The following is a 21,347-nucleotide window of genomic DNA, read 5'->3' as shown; positions in this document are numbered from 1 at the left end:
CCACGTAGTCGCTCTTTACACGGCACACTAACTGAAAACCGTTCCAGGTGACGACCTCATGAAGCTCAATGAACATCAATGATTTTATTATATATTATTGTGATTATTACATATTATTATTGTTATATATTAGATTATCATATCACTATTGTTATATATTATCATTATTATTATTATTATTATTATTACTATTATTTCGGTCCCGGCCGCCATGTTGCTCCTCACACTTCACAGGATTGGCGGGTTTAGCGTCTGCTTATTACCATGGTAATAACTTCTGGATGACGTAACCCGGAAGTCTTGCACCATTGGCCGGGAGGACGTCAGATAGCTCCGCCTCTGTGTGTAGATTACCGATCTGAATCCGCGCATGCGCAGGGTGAGAGCGGCCTGACAGCGGAGAAATGCAGAAATACGAGAAGCTGGAAAAGATCGGAGAAGGTGAGAGAAGCGGCGGAGAGGAGGCAGGAGAGGCCGGGGATGTGCGGCCTACACCGGTCATGTGCTGAGCAGAGCTGTGCGTTGTTACTGGTCACACTACTGCCCTCATCCTCCTCTATAGGATCAGACTACTGCCCTCACCCTCCTCTATAGGATCAGACTACTGCCCTCATCCTCCTCTATAGGATCAGACTACTGCCCTCATCCTCCTCCACTATAGGATCAGACTACTGCCCTCATCCTCCTCCTCCATTGTATTATAGGATCAGACTACTGCCCTCATCCTCCTCCATTGTATTACAGGATCAGACTACTGCCCTCATCCTCCTCCTCCATTGTATTATAGGATCAGACTACTACCCTCATCCTCCTCCATTGTATTATAGGATCAGACTACTGCCCTCATCCTCCTCCATTGTATTATAGGATCAGACTACTGCCCTCATCCTCCTCCATTGTATTATAGGATCAGACTACTGCCCTCATCCTCCTCCATTGTATTACAGGATCAGACTACTGCCCTCATCCTCCTCCTCCATTGTATTATAGGATCAGACTACTACCCTCATCCTTCTCCATTGTATTATAGGATCAGACTACTACCCTCATCCTCCTCCATTGTATTATAGGATCAGACTACTACCCTCATCCTTCTCCATTGTATTATAGGATCAGACTACTACCCTCATCCTCCTCCATTGTATTATAGGATCAGACTACTGCCCTCATCCTCCTCCATTGTATTATAGGATCAGACTACTGCCCTCATCCTCCTCCATTGTATTATAGGATCAGACTACTGCCCTCATCCTCCTCCATTGTATTATAGGATCAGACTACTGCCCTCATCCTCCTCCATTGTATTATAGGATCAGACTACTGCCCTCATCCTCCTCCTCCATTGTATTATAGGATCAGACTACTACCCTCATCCTTCTCCATTGTATTATAGGATCAGACTACTACCCTCATCCTCCTCCATTGTATTATAGGATCAGACTACTGCCCTCATCCTCCTCCATTGTATTATAGGATCAGACTACTGCCCTCATCCTCCTCCATTGTATTATAGGATCAGACTACTGCCCTCATCCTCCTCCATTGTATTACAGGATCAGACTACTGCCCTCATCCTCCTCCTCCATTGTATTATAGGATCAGACTACTACCCTCATCCTTCTCCATTGTATTATAGGATCAGACTACTACCCTCATCCTCCTCCATTGTATTATAGGATCAGACTACTGCCCTCATCCTCCTCCATTGTATTATAGGATCAGACTACTGCCCTCATCCTCCTCCATTGTATTATAGGATCAGACTACTGCCCTCATCCTCCTCCATTGTATTATAGGATCAGACTACTGCCCTCATCCTCCTCCTCTATAGGATCAGACTACTGCCCTCACCCTCCTCCATTGTATTATAGGATCAGACTACTGCCCTCATCCTCCTCCATTGTATTATAGGATCAGACTACTGCCCTCATCCTTCTCCATGGTATTATAGGATCAGACTACTGCCCTCATCCTCCACCATTGTATTATAGGATCAGACTACTGCCCTCATCCTCCTCCATTGTATTATAGGATCAGACTACTGCCCTCATCCTCTTCCATTGTATTACAGGATCAGACTACTGCCCTCATCCTCCTCTATTGTATTATAGTATCAGACTACTGCCCTCATCCTCCTCCATTGTATTATAGGATCAGACTACTGCCCTCATCCTCCTCCATTGTATTATAGTATCAGACTACTACCCTCATCCTCCTCCATTGTATTACAGGATCAGACTACTGCCCTCATCCTCCTCCATTGTATTATAGGATCAGACTACTACCCTCATCCTCCTCCATTGTATTATAGGATCAGACTACTGCCCTCATCCTCCTCCACTATAGGATCAGACTACTGCCCTCATCCTCCTCCTCCATTGTATTATAGGATCAGACTACTGCCCTCATCCTCCTCCATTGTATTACAGGATCAGACTACTGCCCTCATCCTCCTCCTCCATTGTATTATAGGATCAGACTACTGCCCTCATCCTCCTCCTCCATTGTATTATAGGATCAGACTACTACCCTCATCCTCCTCCATTGTATTATAGGATCAGACTACTACCCTCATCCTCCTCCATTGTATTATAGGATCAGACTACTGCCCTCATCCTCCTCCATTGTATTATAGGATCAGACTACTGCCCTCATCCTCCTCCATTGTATTATAGGATCAGACTACTGCCCTCATCCTTCTCCATTGTATTATAGGATCAGACTACTGCCCTCATCCTCCTCCATTGTATTATAGGATCAGACTACTGCCCTCATCCTCCACCATTGTATTATAGGATCAGACTACTGCCCTCATCCTCCTCCATTGTATTATAGGATCAGACTACTGCCCTCATCCTCTTCCATTGTATTACAGGATCAGACTACTGCCCTCATCCTCCTCCATTGTATTATAGTATCAGACTACTGCCCTCATCCTCCTCCATTGTATTATAGTATCAGACTACTACCCTCATCCTCCTCCATTGTATTATAGGATCAGACTACTGCCCTCATCCTCCTCCATTGTATTATAGGATCAGACTACTGCCCTCATCCTCTTCCATTGTATTATAGGATCAGACTACTGCCCTCATCCTCCTCCATTGTATTACAGGATCAGACTACTGCCCTCATCCTCCTCCATTGTATTATAGGATCAGACTACTGCCCTCATCCTCCTCCATTGTATTATAGGATCAGACTACTACCCTCATCCTCCTCCATTGTATTATAGGATCAGACTACTGCCCTCATCCTCCTCCATTGTATTATAGGATCAGACTACTGCCCCCATCCTCCTCCTCCATTGTATTATAGGATCAGACTACTACCCTCATCCTCCTCCATTGTATTATAGGATCAGACTACTGCCCTCATCCTCCTCCATTGTGTTATAGGATCAGACTACTGCCCTCATCCTCCTCCATTGTATTATAGGATCAGACTACTGCTCTCATCCTCCTCCATTGTATTACAGGATCAGACTACTGCCCTCATCCTCCTCCTCCATTGTATTACAGGATCAGACTACTGCCCTCATCCTCCTCTATAGGATCAGACTACTGCCCTCATCCTCCTCTATAGGATCAGACTACTGCCCTCATCCTCCTCCTCCATTGTATTATAGGATCAGACTACTGCCCTCATCCTCCTCCATTGTATTATAGGATCAGACTACTGCCCTCATCCTCTTCCATTGTATTATAGGATCAGACTACTGCCCTCATCCTCCTCCATTGTATTATAGGATCAGACTACTGCCCTCATCCTCTTCCATTGTATTATAGGATCAGACTACTGCCCTCATCCTCCTCTATAGGATCAGACTACTGCCCTCATCCTCCTCCTCCATTGTATTATAGGATCAGACTACTGCCCTCATCCTCCTCCATTGTATTATAGGATCAGACTACTGCCCTCATCCTCTTCCATTGTATTATAGGATCAGACTACTGCCCTCATCCTCCTCTATAGGATCAGACTACTGCCCTCATCCTCCTCTATAGGATCAGACTACTGCCCTCATCCTCCTCCTCCATTGTATTATAGGATCAGACTACTGCCCTCATCCTCCTCCATTGTATTATAGGATCAGACTACTGCCCTCATCCTCCTCCATTGTATTATAGGATCAGACTACTGCCCTCATCCTCCTCCATTGTATTATAGGATCAGACTACTGCCCTCCTCCTCCTCCATTGTATTATAGGATCAGACTACTACCCTCATCCTCCGCCATTGTATTATAGGATCAGACTACTGCCCTCATCCTCCTCCATTGTATTATAGAATCAGACTACTGCCCTCATCCTCCTCCATTGTATTATAGGATCAGACTACTGCCCTCATCCTCCGCCATTGTATTATAGGATCAGACTACTGCCCTCATCCTCCTCCATTGTATTATAGAATCAGACTACTACCCTCATCCTCCTCTATAGGATCAGACTACTACCCTCATCCTCCTCCATTGTATTATAGGATCAGACTACTGCCCTCATCCTCCTCTATAGGATCAGACTACTGCCCTCATCCTCCTCTATAGGATCAGACTACTGCCCTCATCCTCCTCCATTGTATTATAGGATCAGACTACTGCCCTCATCCTCCGCCATTGTATTATAGGATCAGACTACTACCCTCATCCTCCTCTATAGGATCAGACTACTGCCCTCATCCTCCTCCATTGTATTATAGAATCAGACTACTACCCTCATCCTCCTCTATAGGATCAGACTACTACCCTCATCCTCCTCCATTGTATTACAGGATCAGACTACTGCCCTCATCCTCCTCCATTGTATTACAGGATCAGACTACTGCTCTCATCCTCCTCCATTGTATTATATAATCAGACTACTGCCCTCATCCTCCTCCATTGTATTATAGTATCAGACTACTGCCCTCATCCTCCTCCATTGTATTATAGTATCAGACTACTACCCTCATCCTCCTCCATTGTATTATAGGATCAGACTACTGCCCTCATCCTCCTCCATTGTATTATAGGATCAGACTACTGCCCTCATCCTCTTCCATTGTATTATAGGATCAGACTACTGCCCTCATCCTCCTCCATTGTATTACAGGATCAGACTACTGCCCTCATCCTCCTCCATTGTATTATAGGATCAGACTACTACCCTCATCCTCCTCCATTGTATTATAGGATCAGACTACTGCCCTCATCCTCCTCTATAGGATCAGACTACTGCCCTCATCCTCCTCCATTGTATTATAGGATCAGACTACTGCCCCCATCCTCCTCCTCCATTGTATTATAGGATCAGACTACTGCCCTCATCCTCCTCCATTGTATTATAGGATCAGACTACTGCCCTCATCCTCCTCCATTGTATTATAGGATCAGACTACTGCCCTCATCCTCCTCCATTGTATTATAGGATCAGACTACTGCCCTCATCCTCTTCCATTGTATTATAGGATCAGACTACTGCCCTCATCCTCCTCCATTGTATTATAGGATCAGACTACTGCCCTCATCCTCTTCCATTGTATTATAGGATCAGACTACTGCCCTCATCCTCCTCCATTGTATTATAGGATCAGACTACTGCCCTCATCCTCCACCATTGTATTATAGGATCAGACTACTGCCCTCATCCTCCTCCATTGTATTATAGGATCAGACTACTGCCCTCATCCTCTTCCATTGTATTACAGGATCAGACTACTGCCCTCATCCTCCTCCATTGTATTATAGTATCAGACTACTGCCCTCATCCTCCTCCATTGTATTATAGTATCAGACTACTACCCTCATCCTCCTCCATTGTATTATAGGATCAGACTACTGCCCTCATCCTCCTCCATTGTATTATAGGATCAGACTACTGCCCTCATCCTCTTCCATTGTATTATAGGATCAGACTACTGCCCTCATCCTCCTCCATTGTATTACAGGATCAGACTACTGCCCTCATCCTCCTCCATTGTATTATAGGATCAGACTACTGCCCTCATCCTCCTCCATTGTATTATAGGATCAGACTACTACCCTCATCCTCCTCCATTGTATTATAGGATCAGACTACTGCCCTCATCCTCCTCCATTGTATTATAGGATCAGACTACTGCCCCCATCCTCCTCCTCCATTGTATTATAGGATCAGACTACTACCCTCATCCTCCTCCATTGTATTATAGGATCAGACTACTGCCCTCATCCTCCTCCATTGTGTTATAGGATCAGACTACTGCCCTCATCCTCCTCCATTGTATTATAGGATCAGACTACTGCTCTCATCCTCCTCCATTGTATTACAGGATCAGACTACTGCCCTCATCCTCCTCCTCCATTGTATTACAGGATCAGACTACTGCCCTCATCCTCCTCTATAGGATCAGACTACTGCCCTCATCCTCCTCCATTGTATTATAGGATCAGACTACTGCCCTCATCCTCTTCCATTGTATTATAGGATCAGACTACTGCCCTCATCCTCCTCCATTGTATTATAGGATCAGACTACTGCCCTCATCCTCTTCCATTGTATTATAGGATCAGACTACTGCCCTCATCCTCCTCTATAGGATCAGACTACTGCCCTCATCCTCCTCCTCCATAGTATTATAGGATCAGACTACTGCCCTCATCCTCCTCCATTGTATTATAGGATCAGACTACTGCCCTCATCCTCTTCCATTGTATTATAGGATCAGACTACTGCCCTCATCCTCCTCTATAGGATCAGACTACTGCCCCCATCCTCCTCCATTGTATTATAGGATCAGACTACTGCCCCCATCCTCCTCCATTGTATTATAGGATCAGACTACTGCCCTCATCCTCCTCCATTGTATTATAGGATCAGACTACTGCCCTCATCCTCCTCCATTGTATTATAGGATCAGACTACTGCCCTCATCCTCCTCCATTGTATTATAGGATCAGACTACTGCCCTCATCCTCCTCCATTGTATTATAGGATCAGACTACTGCCCTCATCCTCCTCCATTGTATTATAGAATCAGACTACTACCCTCATCCTCCGCCATTGTATTATAGGATCAGACTACTGCCCTCATCCTCCTCCATTGTATTATATAATCAGACTACTGCCCTCATCCTCCTCCATTGTATTATAGGATCAGACTACTGCCCTCATCCTCCGCCATTGTATTATAGGATCAGACTACTACCCTCATCCTCCTCTATAGGATCAGACTACTGCCCTCATCCTCCTCCATTGTATTATAGAATCAGACTACTACCCTCATCCTCCTCTATAGGATCAGACTACTACCCTCATCCTCCTCCATTGTATTACAGGATCAGACTACTGCCCTCATCCTCCTCCATTGTATTACAGGATCAGACTACTGCTCTCATCCTCCTCCATTGTATTATATAATCAGACTACTGCCCTCATCCTCCTCCATTGTATTATAGGATCAGACTACTGCCCTCATCCTCCTCTATAGGATCAGACTACTGCCCTCATCCTCCTCCATTGTGTTATAGGATCAGACTACTACCCTTATCCTCCTCCATTGTATTATAGGATCAGACTACTGCCCTCATCCTCCTCTATAGGATCAGACTACTGCCCTCATCCTCCTCCATTGTATTATAGGATCAGACTACTGCCCTCATCCTCCTCCATTGTATTATAGAATCAGACTACTACCCTCATCCTCCTCCATTGTATTATAGGATCAGACTACTGCCCTCATCCTCCTCCATTGTATTATAGGATCAGACTACTGCCCTCATCCTCCTCCTCCATTGTATTATAGGATCAGACTACTGCCCCCATCCTCCTCCATTGTATTATAGGATCAGACTACTGCCCTCATCCTCCTCCTCCATTGTATTATAGGATCAGACTACTGCCCTCATCCTCCACCATTGTATTATATTATCAGACTACTGCCCCCATCCTCCTCCATTGTATTATAGGATCAGACTACTGCCCTCATCCTCCTCCATTGTATTATAGGATCAGACTACTGCCCTCATCCTCCTCCTCCATTGTATTATAGGATCAGACTACTGCCCTCATCCTCCACCATTGTATTATATTATCAGACTACTGCCCCCATCCTCCTCCATTGTATTATAGGATCAGACTACTGCCCTCATCCTCCTCCTCCATTGTATTATAGGTTCAGACTACTGCCCTCATCCTCCTCCATTGTATTATAGGATCAGACTACTGCCCTCATCCTCCTCCATTGTATTATAGGATCAGACTACTGCCCTCATCCTCCTCCTCCATTGTATTATAGGATCAGACTACTGCCCTCATCCTCCACCATTGTATTAAAGGATCAGACTACTGCCCTCATCCTCTTCCATTGTATTATAGGATCAGACTACTGCCCTCATCCTCCACCATTGTATTATATTATCAGACTACTGCCCTCATCCTCCTCCATTGTATTATAGGATCAGACTACTACCCTCATCCTCCTCCATTGTATTATAGGATCAGACTACTGCCCTCATCCTCCACCATTGTATTATATTATCAGACTACTGCCCTCATCCTCCTCCATTGTATTATAGGATCAGACTACTGCCCCCATCCTCCACCATTGTATTAAAGGATCAGACTACTGCCCTCATCCTCCACCATTGTATTATATTATCAGACTACTGCCCCCATCCTCCTCCATTGTATTATAGGATCAGACTACTGCCCTCATCCTCCTCCTCCATTGTATTATAGGATCAGACTACTGCCCTCATCCTCCACCATTGTATTATATTATCAGACTACTGCCCTCATCCTCCTCCATTGTATTATAGGATCAGACTACTGCCCTCATCCTCCTCCTCCATTGTATTATAGGATCAGACTACTGCCCTCATCCTCCACCATTGTATTAAAGGATCAGACTACTGCCCTCATCCTCCTCCTCCATTGTATTATAGGATCAGACTACTGCCCTCATCCTCCACCATTGTATTATATTATCAGACTACTGCCCTCATCCTCCTCCATTGTATTAAAGGATCAGACTACTGCCCCCATCCTCCACCATTGTATTAAAGGATCAGACTACTGCCCTCATCCTCCTCCTCCATTGTATTATAGGATCAGACTACTGCCCTCATCCTCCACCATTGTATTATATTATCAGACTACTGCCCTCATCCTCCTCCATTGTATTATAGGATCAGACTACTGCCCTCATCCTCCTCCTCCATTGTATTATAGGATCAGACTACTGCCCCCATCCTCCTCCATTGTATTAAAGGATCAGACTACTGCCCTCATCCTCCTCCTCCATTGTATTATAGAATCAGACTACTGCCCTCATCCTCCACCATTGTATTATAGGATCAGACTACTGCCCTCATCCTCCTCCATTGTATTATAGGATCAGACTACTGCCCTCATCCTCCTCTATAGGATCAGACTACTGCCCTCATCCTCCTCCATTGTATTATAGGATCAGACTACTGCCCCCATCCTCCTCCTCCATTGTATTATAGGATCAGACTACTGCCCTCATCCTCCTCCATTGTATTACAGGATCAGACTACTGCCCTCATCCTCCTCCTCTATAGGATCAGACTACTGCCCTCATCCTCCTCCTCCATTGTATTATAGGATCAGACTACTGCCCTCATCCTCTTCCATTGTATTACAGGATCAGACTACTGCCCTCATCCTCCTCCATTGTATTATAGGATCAGACTACTGCCCTCATCCTCCTCCATTGTATTATAGGATCAGACTACTGCCCTCATCCTCCTCCTCCATTGTATTATAGGATCAGACTACTGCTCTCATCCTCCTCCATTGTATTATAGGATCAGACTACTGCCCTCATCCTCTTCCATTGTATTATAGGATCAGACTACTGCCCTCATCCTCCTCCATTGTATTATAGGATCAGACTACTGCCCTCATCCTCCTCCTCTATAGGATCAGACTACTGCCCTCATCCTCCTCCATTGTATTATAGGATCAGACTACTGCCCCCATCCTCCTCCATTGTATTATAGGATCAGACTACTGCCCTCATCCTCCTCCATTGTATTATAGGATCAGACTACTGCCCTCATCCTCCTCCATTGTATTATAGGATCAGACTACTGCCCCCATCCTCCTCCATTGTATTATAGGATCAGACTACTGCCCCCATCCTCCTCCATTGTATTATAGGATCAGACTACTGCCCTCATCCTCCTCCATTGTATTATAGTATCAGACTACTGCCCTCATCCTCCTCCTCTATAGGATCAGACTACTGCCCTCATCCTCCTCCATTGTATTATAGGATCAGACTACTGCCCTCATCCTCCTCCATTGTATTATAGGATCAGACTACTACCCTCATCCTCCTCCATTGTATTATAGGATCAGACTACTGCCCCCATCCTCCTCCATTGTATTATAGTATCAGACTACTGCCCTCATCCTCCTCCATTGTATTATAGGATCAGACTACTGTCCTCATCCTCCTCTATAGGATCAGACTACTGCCCTCATCCTCCTCTATAGGATCAGACTACTGCCCTCATCCTCTTCCATTGTATTATAGTATCAGACTACTGCCCTCATCCTCCTCCATTGTATTATAGGATCAGACTACTGTCCTCATCCTCCTCTATAGGATCAGACTACTGCCCTCATCCTCCTCTATAGGATCAGACTACTGCCCTCATCCTCTTCCATTGTATTATAGTATCAGACTACTGCCCTCATCCTCTTCCATTGTATTATAGGATCAGACTACTGCCCTCATCCTCTTCCATTGTATTATAGGATCAGACTACTGCCCTCATCCTCCTCTATAGTATCAGACTACTGCCCTCATCCTCCTCCATTGTATTATAGGATCAGACTACTGCCCTCATCCTCCTCTATAGGATCAGACTACTGCCCTCATCCTCCTCCATTGTATTATAGGATCAGACTTCTGCCCGCATCCTCTACGATCCTTCTCCTCCATCTTCTCAGTCCCATATATATATATATATATATATATATATATATATATATATATATATATATATATATATATATATATATATATAGGGGCTGTCTGTTTCCCCCATTGCTGTGTATTCCCCAATTTGCCTCCTTGGCCCTGATGATGTCATCAGTGATGGCTTCTCTGTATGTTGTGGTGCCGCAGAGCTCAGCGCCGCTCCTGTTTCGTCTTCCTTCCTGCAGGTCTCGGTGTGCGGACACTAATGGTGGAACCATCTACTATAATCCTCTCTCCTCTGCAGGTACTTATGGCACCGTGTTCAAAGCAAAGAACCGCGAGACCCATGAGATTGTGGCTCTGAAGCGCGTGCGGCTGGACGACGATGACGAGGTGAGGGGCGGCCGCGCCGCTGTATGGCCGTGGTCTGTATGTGGATGTATGTTCTCTATATGTCATCTCCATGTCTGTCTCTGCAGGGGGTCCCCAGCTCTGCCCTCCGAGAGATCTGCTTACTGAAGGAGCTGAAACACAAGAACATAGTCAGGTAAGGAGGGGCAGCCAAACATGGCCCCAGGGGACCTCCGCCATTGCTGGGAGTGGGACCAGCCTGCACTTCCATCACTTAGAGGGTCACAAGTTCCTCCATCAGTTCTTATTGACAAATGTGGTAGTGGGATGGACGAGGAAAAGATGGTGTAGTCCTTTAAAGATACTGGAGGAGCCTGGAGCTGAAATGTAGGCAAAACAATTTATTGTGCAGCTTTGGATGTGGTTGGAGTATATGTGTATAACACTCTAGACTGTTTGTTGGGACCGTACTGTAAATTCTCTGTATCATTATCAGACATGACCTGATAACCACTGGATTACTACTACAGGCAGGAGGGGGTGGCAGCCGCCACTTGGTGGGGGGGGGGGGATCTCTGCCCCAAATATTAGTAATAGATTTCAGATCTGTGTGAAATTTCACTATAAAACTTGTATCAGCATTTTTTGCTACATGGTTATACTTATGTTTGGCAGGTTACATGATGTTCTCCACAGTGACAAGAAGCTGACGCTGGTCTTTGAGTATTGTGATCAGGTGAGTATTACCGGCAACCTCATGTATGTTCTGGGGGGTCAGGGGGAGTTATCTGCAGATTTTGGCTTTCTACTGTGCAAGTTGAAATCTGTATTAGGCTGGTGTTACACGGTCATAATGTAAGTCCGCAAATGGTTATACACATTATATTCAATGCGGCCTCTTACACCGGAGTCTATGTTGCTGATCAGCAGCTTGCGGACTGTAAAGTCATTATGGCTGTGTAAGAACAGCCTTACTCAGTCCCTAGCCTGACATGGCTGATAACAGATAGTAATAGATTGTATTCCCCTGTCCTACAGTCGGCCTCTCCTCTCCTGACATGGCTGATAACAGATAGTAATAGATTGTATTCCCCTGTCCTACAGTCGGCCTCTCCTCTCCTGACATGGCTGATAACAGATAGTAATAGATTGTATTCCCCTGTCCTACAGTCGGCCTCTCCTCTCCTGACATGGCTGATAACAGATAGTAATAGATTGTATTCCCCTGTCCTACAGTCGGCCTCTCCTGACATGGCAGATAACAGATAGTAATAGATTGTATTCCCCTGTCCTACAGTCGGCCTCTCCTGACATGGCTGATAACAGATAGTAATAGATTGTATTCTCCTGTCCTACAGTCGGCCTCTCCTCTCCTGACATGGCTGATAACAGATAGTAATAGATTGTATTCTCCTGTCCTACAGTCGGCCTCTCCTCTCCTGACATGGCTGATAACAGATAGTAATAGATTGTATTCCCCTGTCCTACAGTCGGCCTCTCCTCTCCTGACATGGCTGATAACAGATAGTAATAGATTGTATTCCCCTGTCCTACAGTCGGCCTCTCCTGACATGGCTGATAACAGATAGTAATAGATTGTATTCTCCTGTCCTACAGTCGGCCTCTCCTCTCCTGACATGGCAGATAACGGATAGTAATAGATTGTATTCCCCTGTCCTACAGTCGGCCTCTCCTCTCCTGACATGGCAGATAACGGATAGTAATAGATTGTATTCTCCTGTCCTACAGTCGGCCTCTCCTCTCCTGACATGGCAGATAACGGATAGTAATAGATTGTATTCCCCTGTCTTACAGTCGGCCTCTCCTCTCCTGACATGGCTGATAACAGATAGTAATAGATTGTATTCCCCTGTCCTACAGTCGGCCTCTCCTGACATGGCTGATAACAGATAGTAATAGATTGTATTCCCCTGTCCTACAGTCGGCCTCTCCTGACATGGCTGATAACAGATAGTAATAGATTGTATTCCCCTATCCTACAGTCGGCCTCTCCTCTCCTGACATGGCTGATAACAGATAGTAATAGATTGTATTCCCCTGTCCTACAGTCGGCCTCTCCTGACATGGCTGATAACAGATAGTAATAGATTGTATTCCCCTGTCCTACAGTCGGCCTCTCCTGACATGGCTGATAACAGATAGTAATAGATTGTATTCCCCTGTCCTACAGTCGGCCTCTCCTGACATGGCTGATAACAGATAGTAATAGATTGTATTCCCCTGTCCTACAGTCGGCCTCTCCTGACATGGCTGATAACAGATAGTAATAGATTGTATTCCCCTGTCCTACAGTCGGCCTCTCCTCTCCTGACATGGCTGATAACAGATAGTAATAGATTGTATTCTCCTGTCCTACAGTCGGCCTCTCCTCTCCTGACATGGCTGATAACAGATAGTAATAGATTGTATTCCCCTGTCCTACAGTCGGCCTCTCCCCTCCTGACATGGCTGATAACAGATAGTAATAGATTGTATTCTCCTGTCCTACAGTCGGCCTCTCCTCTCCTTTCATGGCTGACAACAGATAGTAATAGATTGTGTTCCCCTGTCCTACAGTCGGCCTATCCTCTCCTGACATGGCTGATAACAGATAGTAATAGATTGTATTCCCCTGTCCTACAGTCGGCCTCTCCCCTCCTGACATGGCTGATAACAGATAGTAATAGATTGTATTCCCCTGTCCTACAGTCGGCCTCTCCTCTCCTGACATGGCTGATAACAGATAGTAATAGATTGTATTCCCCTGTCCTACAGTCGGCCTCTCCCCTCCTGACATGGCTGATAACAGATAGTAATAGATTGTATTCCCCTGTCCTACAGTCGGCCTCTCCCCTCCTGACATGGCTGATAACAGATAGTAATAGATTGTATTCCCCTGTCCTACAGTCGGCCTCTCCTCTCCTTTCATGGCTGATAACAGATAGTAATAGATTGTATTCTCCTGTCCTACAGTCGGCCTCTCCTCTCCTGACATGGCTGATAACAGATAGTAATAGATTGTATTCCTCTGTCCTACAGTCGGCCTCTCCCCTCCTGACATGGCTGATAACAGATAGTAATAGATTGTATTCCTCTGTCCTACAGTCGGCCTCTCCTCTCCTGACATGGCTGATAACAGATAGTAATAGATTGTATTCTCCTGTCCTACAGTCGGCCTCTCCTGACATGGCTGATAACAGATAGTAATAGATTGTATTCCCCTGTCCTACAGTCGGCCTCTCCTCTCCTGACATGGCTGATACCAGATAGTAATAGATTGTATTCCCCTGTCCTACAGTCGGCCTCTCCCCTCCTGACATGGCTGATAACAGATAGTAATAGATTGTATTCCCCTGTCCTACAGTCGGCCTCTCCTCTCCTGACATGGCTGATAACAGATAGTAATAGATTGTATTCTCCTGTCCTACAGTCGGCCTCTCCTGACATGGCTGATAACAGATAGTAATAGATTGTATTCCCCTGTCCTACAGTCGGCCTCTCCCCTCCTGACATGGCTGATAACAGATAGTAATAGATTGTATTCCCCTGTCCTACAGTCGGCCTCTCCTCTCCTGACATGGCTGATAACAGATAGTAATAGATTGTATTCCCCTGTCCTACAGTCGGCCTCTCCTCTCCTGACATGGCTGATAACAGATAGTAATTGTAAAAAAAAATGGATCCTTGTAAATCCAGCTGTAATTTATTTATTTATTTTTTTGTTTATTGCAGGATCTGAAAAAATATTTTGACAGCTGTAATGGCGACCTGGACCCAGAAATTGTGAAGGTAATGCATGTATTCTGTCATCGACTTCCATTAGCGTGGGCTGTTAGTGTATTATATGTGCTGCTATATACGGCCGGTGTTGGGTTTCTCTTGCTTATATGTTGACATTTTGTCCTGGAATCTAGTGGTGGCCATATTAGTAAGACGCATGGCCGCTTGTCTCTGCTTTATGACTGTTGCAAAAATAAATTTTTGGTTTAGAACTGTAAGTAGATCTTCAGTGTTCTGATGTTTTTATTCAGTTTGTTATAAAGTGACAGTTCTCTTCTCCTCTGTCCCCTCTAGTCCTTTATGTATCAGCTGCTGAAGGGTCTGGCGTTCTGCCACAGTCGTAACGTTCTGCACCGAGACCTCAAACCTCAAAACCTGCTGATCAATCGGGTAAAAATATATGGGGTGGGGATAGGGACATACTTGATATCAGAGGTCATGGGGAGTGGGAGAGAAGGGGCAAGGAGAAGACGAAAGTAATCTGAAGTCTGTCATGTCACTCACAGACATGGCTGATAAGAAGATGAAGAAGAATCATTACCAAAAAGACTTGATTTTTCTTTAACTGGCAATGTATTTTACCTCCAATTCCCAGCAATATAACTACTATAATACTACTCCTATATACAAGAATATAACTACTATAATACTACTCCTATGTACAAGAATATAACTACAATAATACTACTCCTATGTACAAGAATATAACTACTATAATACTACTCCTATATACAAGAATATAACTACTATAATACTACTCCTATATACAAGAATATAACTACTATAATACTACTCCTATGTACAAGAATATAACTACTATAATACTACTCCTATGTACAAGAATATAACTACTATAATACTACTCCTATGTACAAGAATATAACTACTATAATACTACTCCTATATACAAGAATATAACTACTATAATACTACTCCTATGTACAAGAATATAACTACTATAATACTACTCCTATGTACAAGAATATAACTACTATAATACTGCTCCTATGTACAAGAATATAACTACTATAATACTACTATATACAAGAATATAACTACTATAATACTACTCCTATGTACAAGAATATAACTACTATAATACTATATACAAGAATATAACTACTATAATACTACTGCTATATACAAGAATATAACTACTGTAATACTACCTCCTATGTACAAGAATATAACTACTATAATACTACCTCCTATGTACAAGAATATAACTACTATAATACTACTGCTATATACAAGAATATAACTACTATAATACTGCTCCTATGTACAAGAATATAACTACTATAATACTACTCCTATGTACAAGAATATAACTACTATAATACTGCTCCTATGTACAAGAATATAACTACTATAATACTGCTCCTATGTACAAGAATATAACTACTATAATACTGCTCCTATGTACAAGAATATAACTACTATAATACTGCTCCTATGTACAAGAATATAACTACTATAATACTACTCCTATGTACAAGAATATAACTACTATAATACTACCTCCTATGTACAAGAATATAACTACTATAATACTACTCCTATGTACAAGAATATAACTACTATAATACTGCTCCTATGTACAAGAATATAACTACTATAATACTGCTCCTATGTACAAGAATATAACTACTATAATACTGCCCCTATGTACAAGAATATTACTACTATAATACTACTCCTATGTACAAGAATATAACTACTATAATACTGCTCCTATGTACAAGAATATAACTACTATAATACTACTCCTATGTACAAGAATATAACTACTATAATACTACCTCCTATGTACCTGTATATAGCTCCTGCATTTTGTGAGTGATATATTAGTGACCGGTCCCTATTGGTCCTATATATAATACTGACACGTGTTCTTTCTGTTATCAGAATGGAGAGCTGAAGCTTGCAGACTTCGGCCTTGCTCGGGCGTTTGGTATTCCGGTTCGGTGTTACTCTGCTGAGGTGAGTTTTTGTTTTGGATCCTCTTTACATTTTGTGCTGGAGATTCCTCTGGTACTTATGGATCGCTCCACTTTCCCCCGTGTCTCCCTCTAGGTGGTGACACTTTGGTATCGCCCGCCTGATGTCCTGTTCGGTGCTAAGCTGTACTCCACCTCTATAGACATGTGGTCGGCCGGCTGTATCTTTGCAGGTAGGTCTGTGCGGTTCCTTCCTATAATCTGGCCCTTGTGCAGGCCGGTAGTTTCACCATGTTTGCACCATTGGGTTGTTTTCCTGTTGCTCCTCTGTGGGGTTACTGCGCGTGTTTGGGGATTTCTGTATGTGACCTGTATGTCCCGCTCTCTCTCTCTCTCCTCAGAGCTGGCCAATGCTGGGCGGCCGCTATTTCCTGGAAATGACGTAGACGACCAACTGAAGAGAATTTTCCGATATCCTTATTGAGCCCCTGCTGCTGTGTTGCGATGGGGGCTGACTTATTTGGGGAGATTTTCTGGTTTGGTTTTTAACGCTGTTTTCTGACCCCTTGGCGGTATTTTATACTGATGACATGCAGCAGATTCTGGAGCAGCTGATTGGTGCAGGGCTCGGGGGTCGGGACACCATTAGTCAAATGTTGATGGCCGATCCTGACAAATTGGATCAGTATTTAACACCGCCTGGTTGTTGGGAGACCCCTTTAATCTCAGGTCATGTCACTAGACTGTAAGCCAGGCACTGATCAGTAGGAGCTGCCCTTTCCAAAGGTGGCGCTAGAGGAACAATTTTTGCATCTTATTTCTCAGAGATCCTATACGCGGCCTGTGTCTCGGCCCTCCGGTATTGGTCGTCTCCTTCACTCTACAGTTAGGAATCTTCCTTAACACATCACACATTGCTTGGAACCCCGACTGAGGAGCAATGGCCGGCCATGACCAAGCTGCCCGACTATAAGGTGAGCTCACACGTGTAGTGACATCAGGACAAGAGCTGATACTGGAATTCCAATTGTGATCGTGAAATTTACTCTATCGCCGATTGGAATCCAATCCTGGTCGCTCAACCCTAGTCTCCAGCTTCTGAGTATGTAGTATGATATATTACCACTAGATGGCAGCACCATCCTATAGTGACCCCAGGCCATCGGGATCACATTGTGTATGTCGGGCTCACAGAGGGGGTTGCAGAGAACATGACGCCCCTTCAGTGTTTACTACACCTACTAGTGGTCGTGCTTGGTATTGCAGCTCATTGCCGATCTGTGTCGTCGCTCTGTCCTGTGCGACCTGTTTCTCATCATCAGATCGTTTCCGTTTCTCTTTCAGCCCTACCCCATGTATCCTGCAACTACCTCTCTAGTGAATGTTGTACCCAAGCTGAATGCAACTGGAAGAGACTTGTTACAGGTTAGTGGCGCTGGTGGTACTACAACTCCCAGCATTCATAGCCCGCCACCCCTGTATATGCACATTACATGTACCGGCCATAGCACTGCAGTCTCAGCATCTCTAGAATACCTCCTGTTCACATTATAGCGGTTTTTATTATTTCTTCCTGTCTGGAAACCATCAGCAAGCTGTGGGCGGAGCTTCTGTTTGTAATGTTTCTCCTCTCCATTCCCTTTAAATATTGTGCAGTGAGAACATCTCCATGCCGGTGGGAGGAGCTATATAGGATTATATAACCTGGCTATATGGCTAGTTGCCCTACATGCTGATGGTTTCCAGGTCACTATACTGAGCCCCCTGTAACCCCCCGCTCTCTTCCTGATTCTCTCCTTACACAGAATCTCTTCTCTTTCCAGAACTTGCTGAAGTGTAATCCGGTGCAGAGGATTTCGGCAGACGAGGCTCTACAACACCCCTACTTTGCTGACTACTGCCCCCCATAATGTCCCCACCCCTCAAAACTCCCACCTTTGTTCCCAGTCATACATCACGGTCATGTCAGTTACTTGCCCCCCTGCATGGTCACTTAGCCCAGTCCACTCCTAAAGCGCCCCCTGTAGGCCACGGTGTTAATGGGAACCTGTCAGGTAATTTGGGACACCACCCATAGATACTCATGGGGCGGGGGATTCGTGTCCCGAATTGTCCTGTTATAGCACAATCTGCGGCCCCAATAAAATAAACCAAACCTTTACCCTTGGAGATGAATCTGATCGGACTCCTCTCTGGTGCTGGCGGCGCCTGCGCACTCAGGACGTAGACCCCAGCATGGCCGCACAGGTGCCGGAGGTCCCGGGCGCGTGCGCTGAGGCTGAGCTGAAGAACCGCGCCGGTGCAGGGCGTACAGCCGCAGACTATAAAGCTTGTGGCCACGGATGGCCTTACAACATGGCGATTTGAGTCCCTAAACCCCCGCTCCATGAGGCCCTGACCGATTCCCTTCCACGTGAGCTCATTATCACTATGAATGTAAAGCTGGTTGTTACAAGCTCCACCCATAATCTGGGCGGAGCCTGCTAACAGTGCCATAGACTAGCACTTGCGATTGTTACCGTAAATGATCATGGGTGGGGCTTATTAATTGCTGTGCATATATGGGTTCAGCCAGCAGGGGGCAGGCAAGAGAAATCATTCCAATCATACCGCCTTATCTCGTCCATCCCTCCCCCCGTGCTGCATATCCTCTCCCCCCTAATTTATTTTTTACACCCCCCTGTAGGTGGAGTCCTGGCAGTCCCGCCCCCTTTGTATATTTTAATGTACATTTCTGAATGGTTTATTTGCATCTTTTTCTTTTGCCCTGTAAATGTTCGGCCGTTTCCGGAGAAATGCAGTTTTATTTTACAGACATTTTGGGTTTGTGTATTTTATTTTATTTTTATTTTTTCCTCAAAATTCCAAAATTGTAAAACTTTATTTGATCCACATTAGTGAACATTAAACATTGTGGCTGGATTCTGACGGGAAGGCCTCTCCCATTGTCTCACCTTCTGGTAGGAGAAGATCCAAGACCTCGGTTCTTACAGGTAATACAGCGGGGTTATAGTATATAATCCGGGGGTCCGGTATCTTCTCAGAACACGTCTATGAGAGTCCTCGGCATCATGTCCCCCGATGCAGTCCCTTGGACCTTATGGCATATGAGTCACCTCCAGGGGCAAGTACTAGGGGTCTGCAATCGTGGCCCTCAGGATTAGACTTTCTCCCAGAACTCGTCTTCTACTGGTGGCTACACCTGAAACCTTCCTGGACCCTGTTGACCACCGATGCATCGCTTTCAGGACGGGGAGCCCATCTGTCCGAGAAGAATGAACAAATCTGGACCAGGATAGAAAGGATGACATGATCCGACTGGAGGGAACTCGGAGCATTCTCAAGCGCTGTCAAGATCCCGTCCAACATGGCGACTGTAATAAACAAGGAAGCTCCAGATCTTTATCCCTTCTCGGGAAGGCAGGTCTGATTTTCACCAGGGCAGAGAAGAATCTGACCCATCTCTGTGCGGTTCACATTCAGGGCTCCTTGAACATAGTAATTCTGAATTATTTTCCAGCTTCCCAGTACATTATATAGAATAAATAATGGTGGCATCATGAAGAAAAATTTGTCCCGCAAAGATGAAGACCTCATATGTCTCTGGGAGCGGAGAAATAAAAAAGTTATGGGGTTTAGAAGGAGGGGAGTCAAAAACGAAAATCAAAAATGCCATCGGCGGGAAAGGGTTAAAGACTATCCACAGTTCTTTCTCTGCGTTCCGCCATTGGCTCCATCATTGAGGAGGAAGAAAAACTCCAAACACTGGATGTAGTAAGGAGTCTCCAAATGTATCTTCAGCGTACACGGCCCTTCAGAAGATCAGAGAACATCTTCATTAATATATAAGGTAGAGACAAAGGTCTCCAGGCTTCCTAAGCAGTCCTGCTGCCACCACATTGCAGATTTTACTATTTGTCTGTTACTTTGAGAGTCCCTGATGAATCTGATAGCGGGAACGTGTAGTGTTATCCAATATGGCGGCTTTGTCCGCTATAGATGGGAATTCCAGCGCTGATGAGGCTTCTGCCCGTGTGTATTGCTCTCGTTTCCCTGCACAGTCCTGTTGGGATGTCATTAGGCCAGGACAGGCGGAGATACATTGTCTCTACAACATAGTACACATCCCAATATGCAGGCGCCGCTGCAGAGGTCTAACTGGCATGTACAGAGGAGGAGGGTATATAATCTAGGCTGGACCGCTATATATCTGCTATACACTGCTGTGACTGGGCGGGAGCGCTGCATTCTGTTCTGTCCTTCTAGGGTTTTTTTCTATTTTTATATACTTCAATAAAATTGAAGTTCTATATTTTGTATCAGTCACCAATCAGCTTTCTAAAGTGATACTTACAGGATAAGTAA

The 21,347-nt window shown here is 44.8% G+C and overlaps 1 protein-coding gene across 1 annotated transcript; it reads left to right on the top strand.

The window, feature by feature from the left end:
- The first annotated feature begins 307 nt into the window (after positions 1-307).
- Positions 308-19,770, top strand: CDK5 (cyclin dependent kinase 5). The gene is made up of 12 exons (XM_075271844.1): positions 308-441; positions 11,216-11,304; positions 11,391-11,458; positions 11,938-11,998; positions 14,995-15,051; positions 15,337-15,432; positions 16,951-17,025; positions 17,119-17,215; positions 17,384-17,455; positions 17,898-17,956; positions 18,327-18,407; positions 18,806-19,770. The coding sequence occupies exons 1-12, from the start codon at positions 405-407 to the stop codon at positions 18,890-18,892; spliced, it is 879 nt and encodes a 292-aa protein (XP_075127945.1). The 5' UTR covers positions 308-404; the 3' UTR covers positions 18,893-19,770.
- Positions 19,771-21,347: the final 1,577 nt, after the last annotated feature.

The sequence above is a fragment of the Leptodactylus fuscus genome, chromosome 4 (assembly GCF_031893055.1).
Source record: "Leptodactylus fuscus isolate aLepFus1 chromosome 4, aLepFus1.hap2, whole genome shotgun sequence".
In the NCBI taxonomy this organism is placed as follows: Eukaryota; Metazoa; Chordata; class Amphibia; order Anura; family Leptodactylidae; genus Leptodactylus; species Leptodactylus fuscus.
The sequence above is the reverse complement of the archived record's forward strand: the minus strand, read 5'-3'. Positions and strand labels throughout refer to the sequence as shown.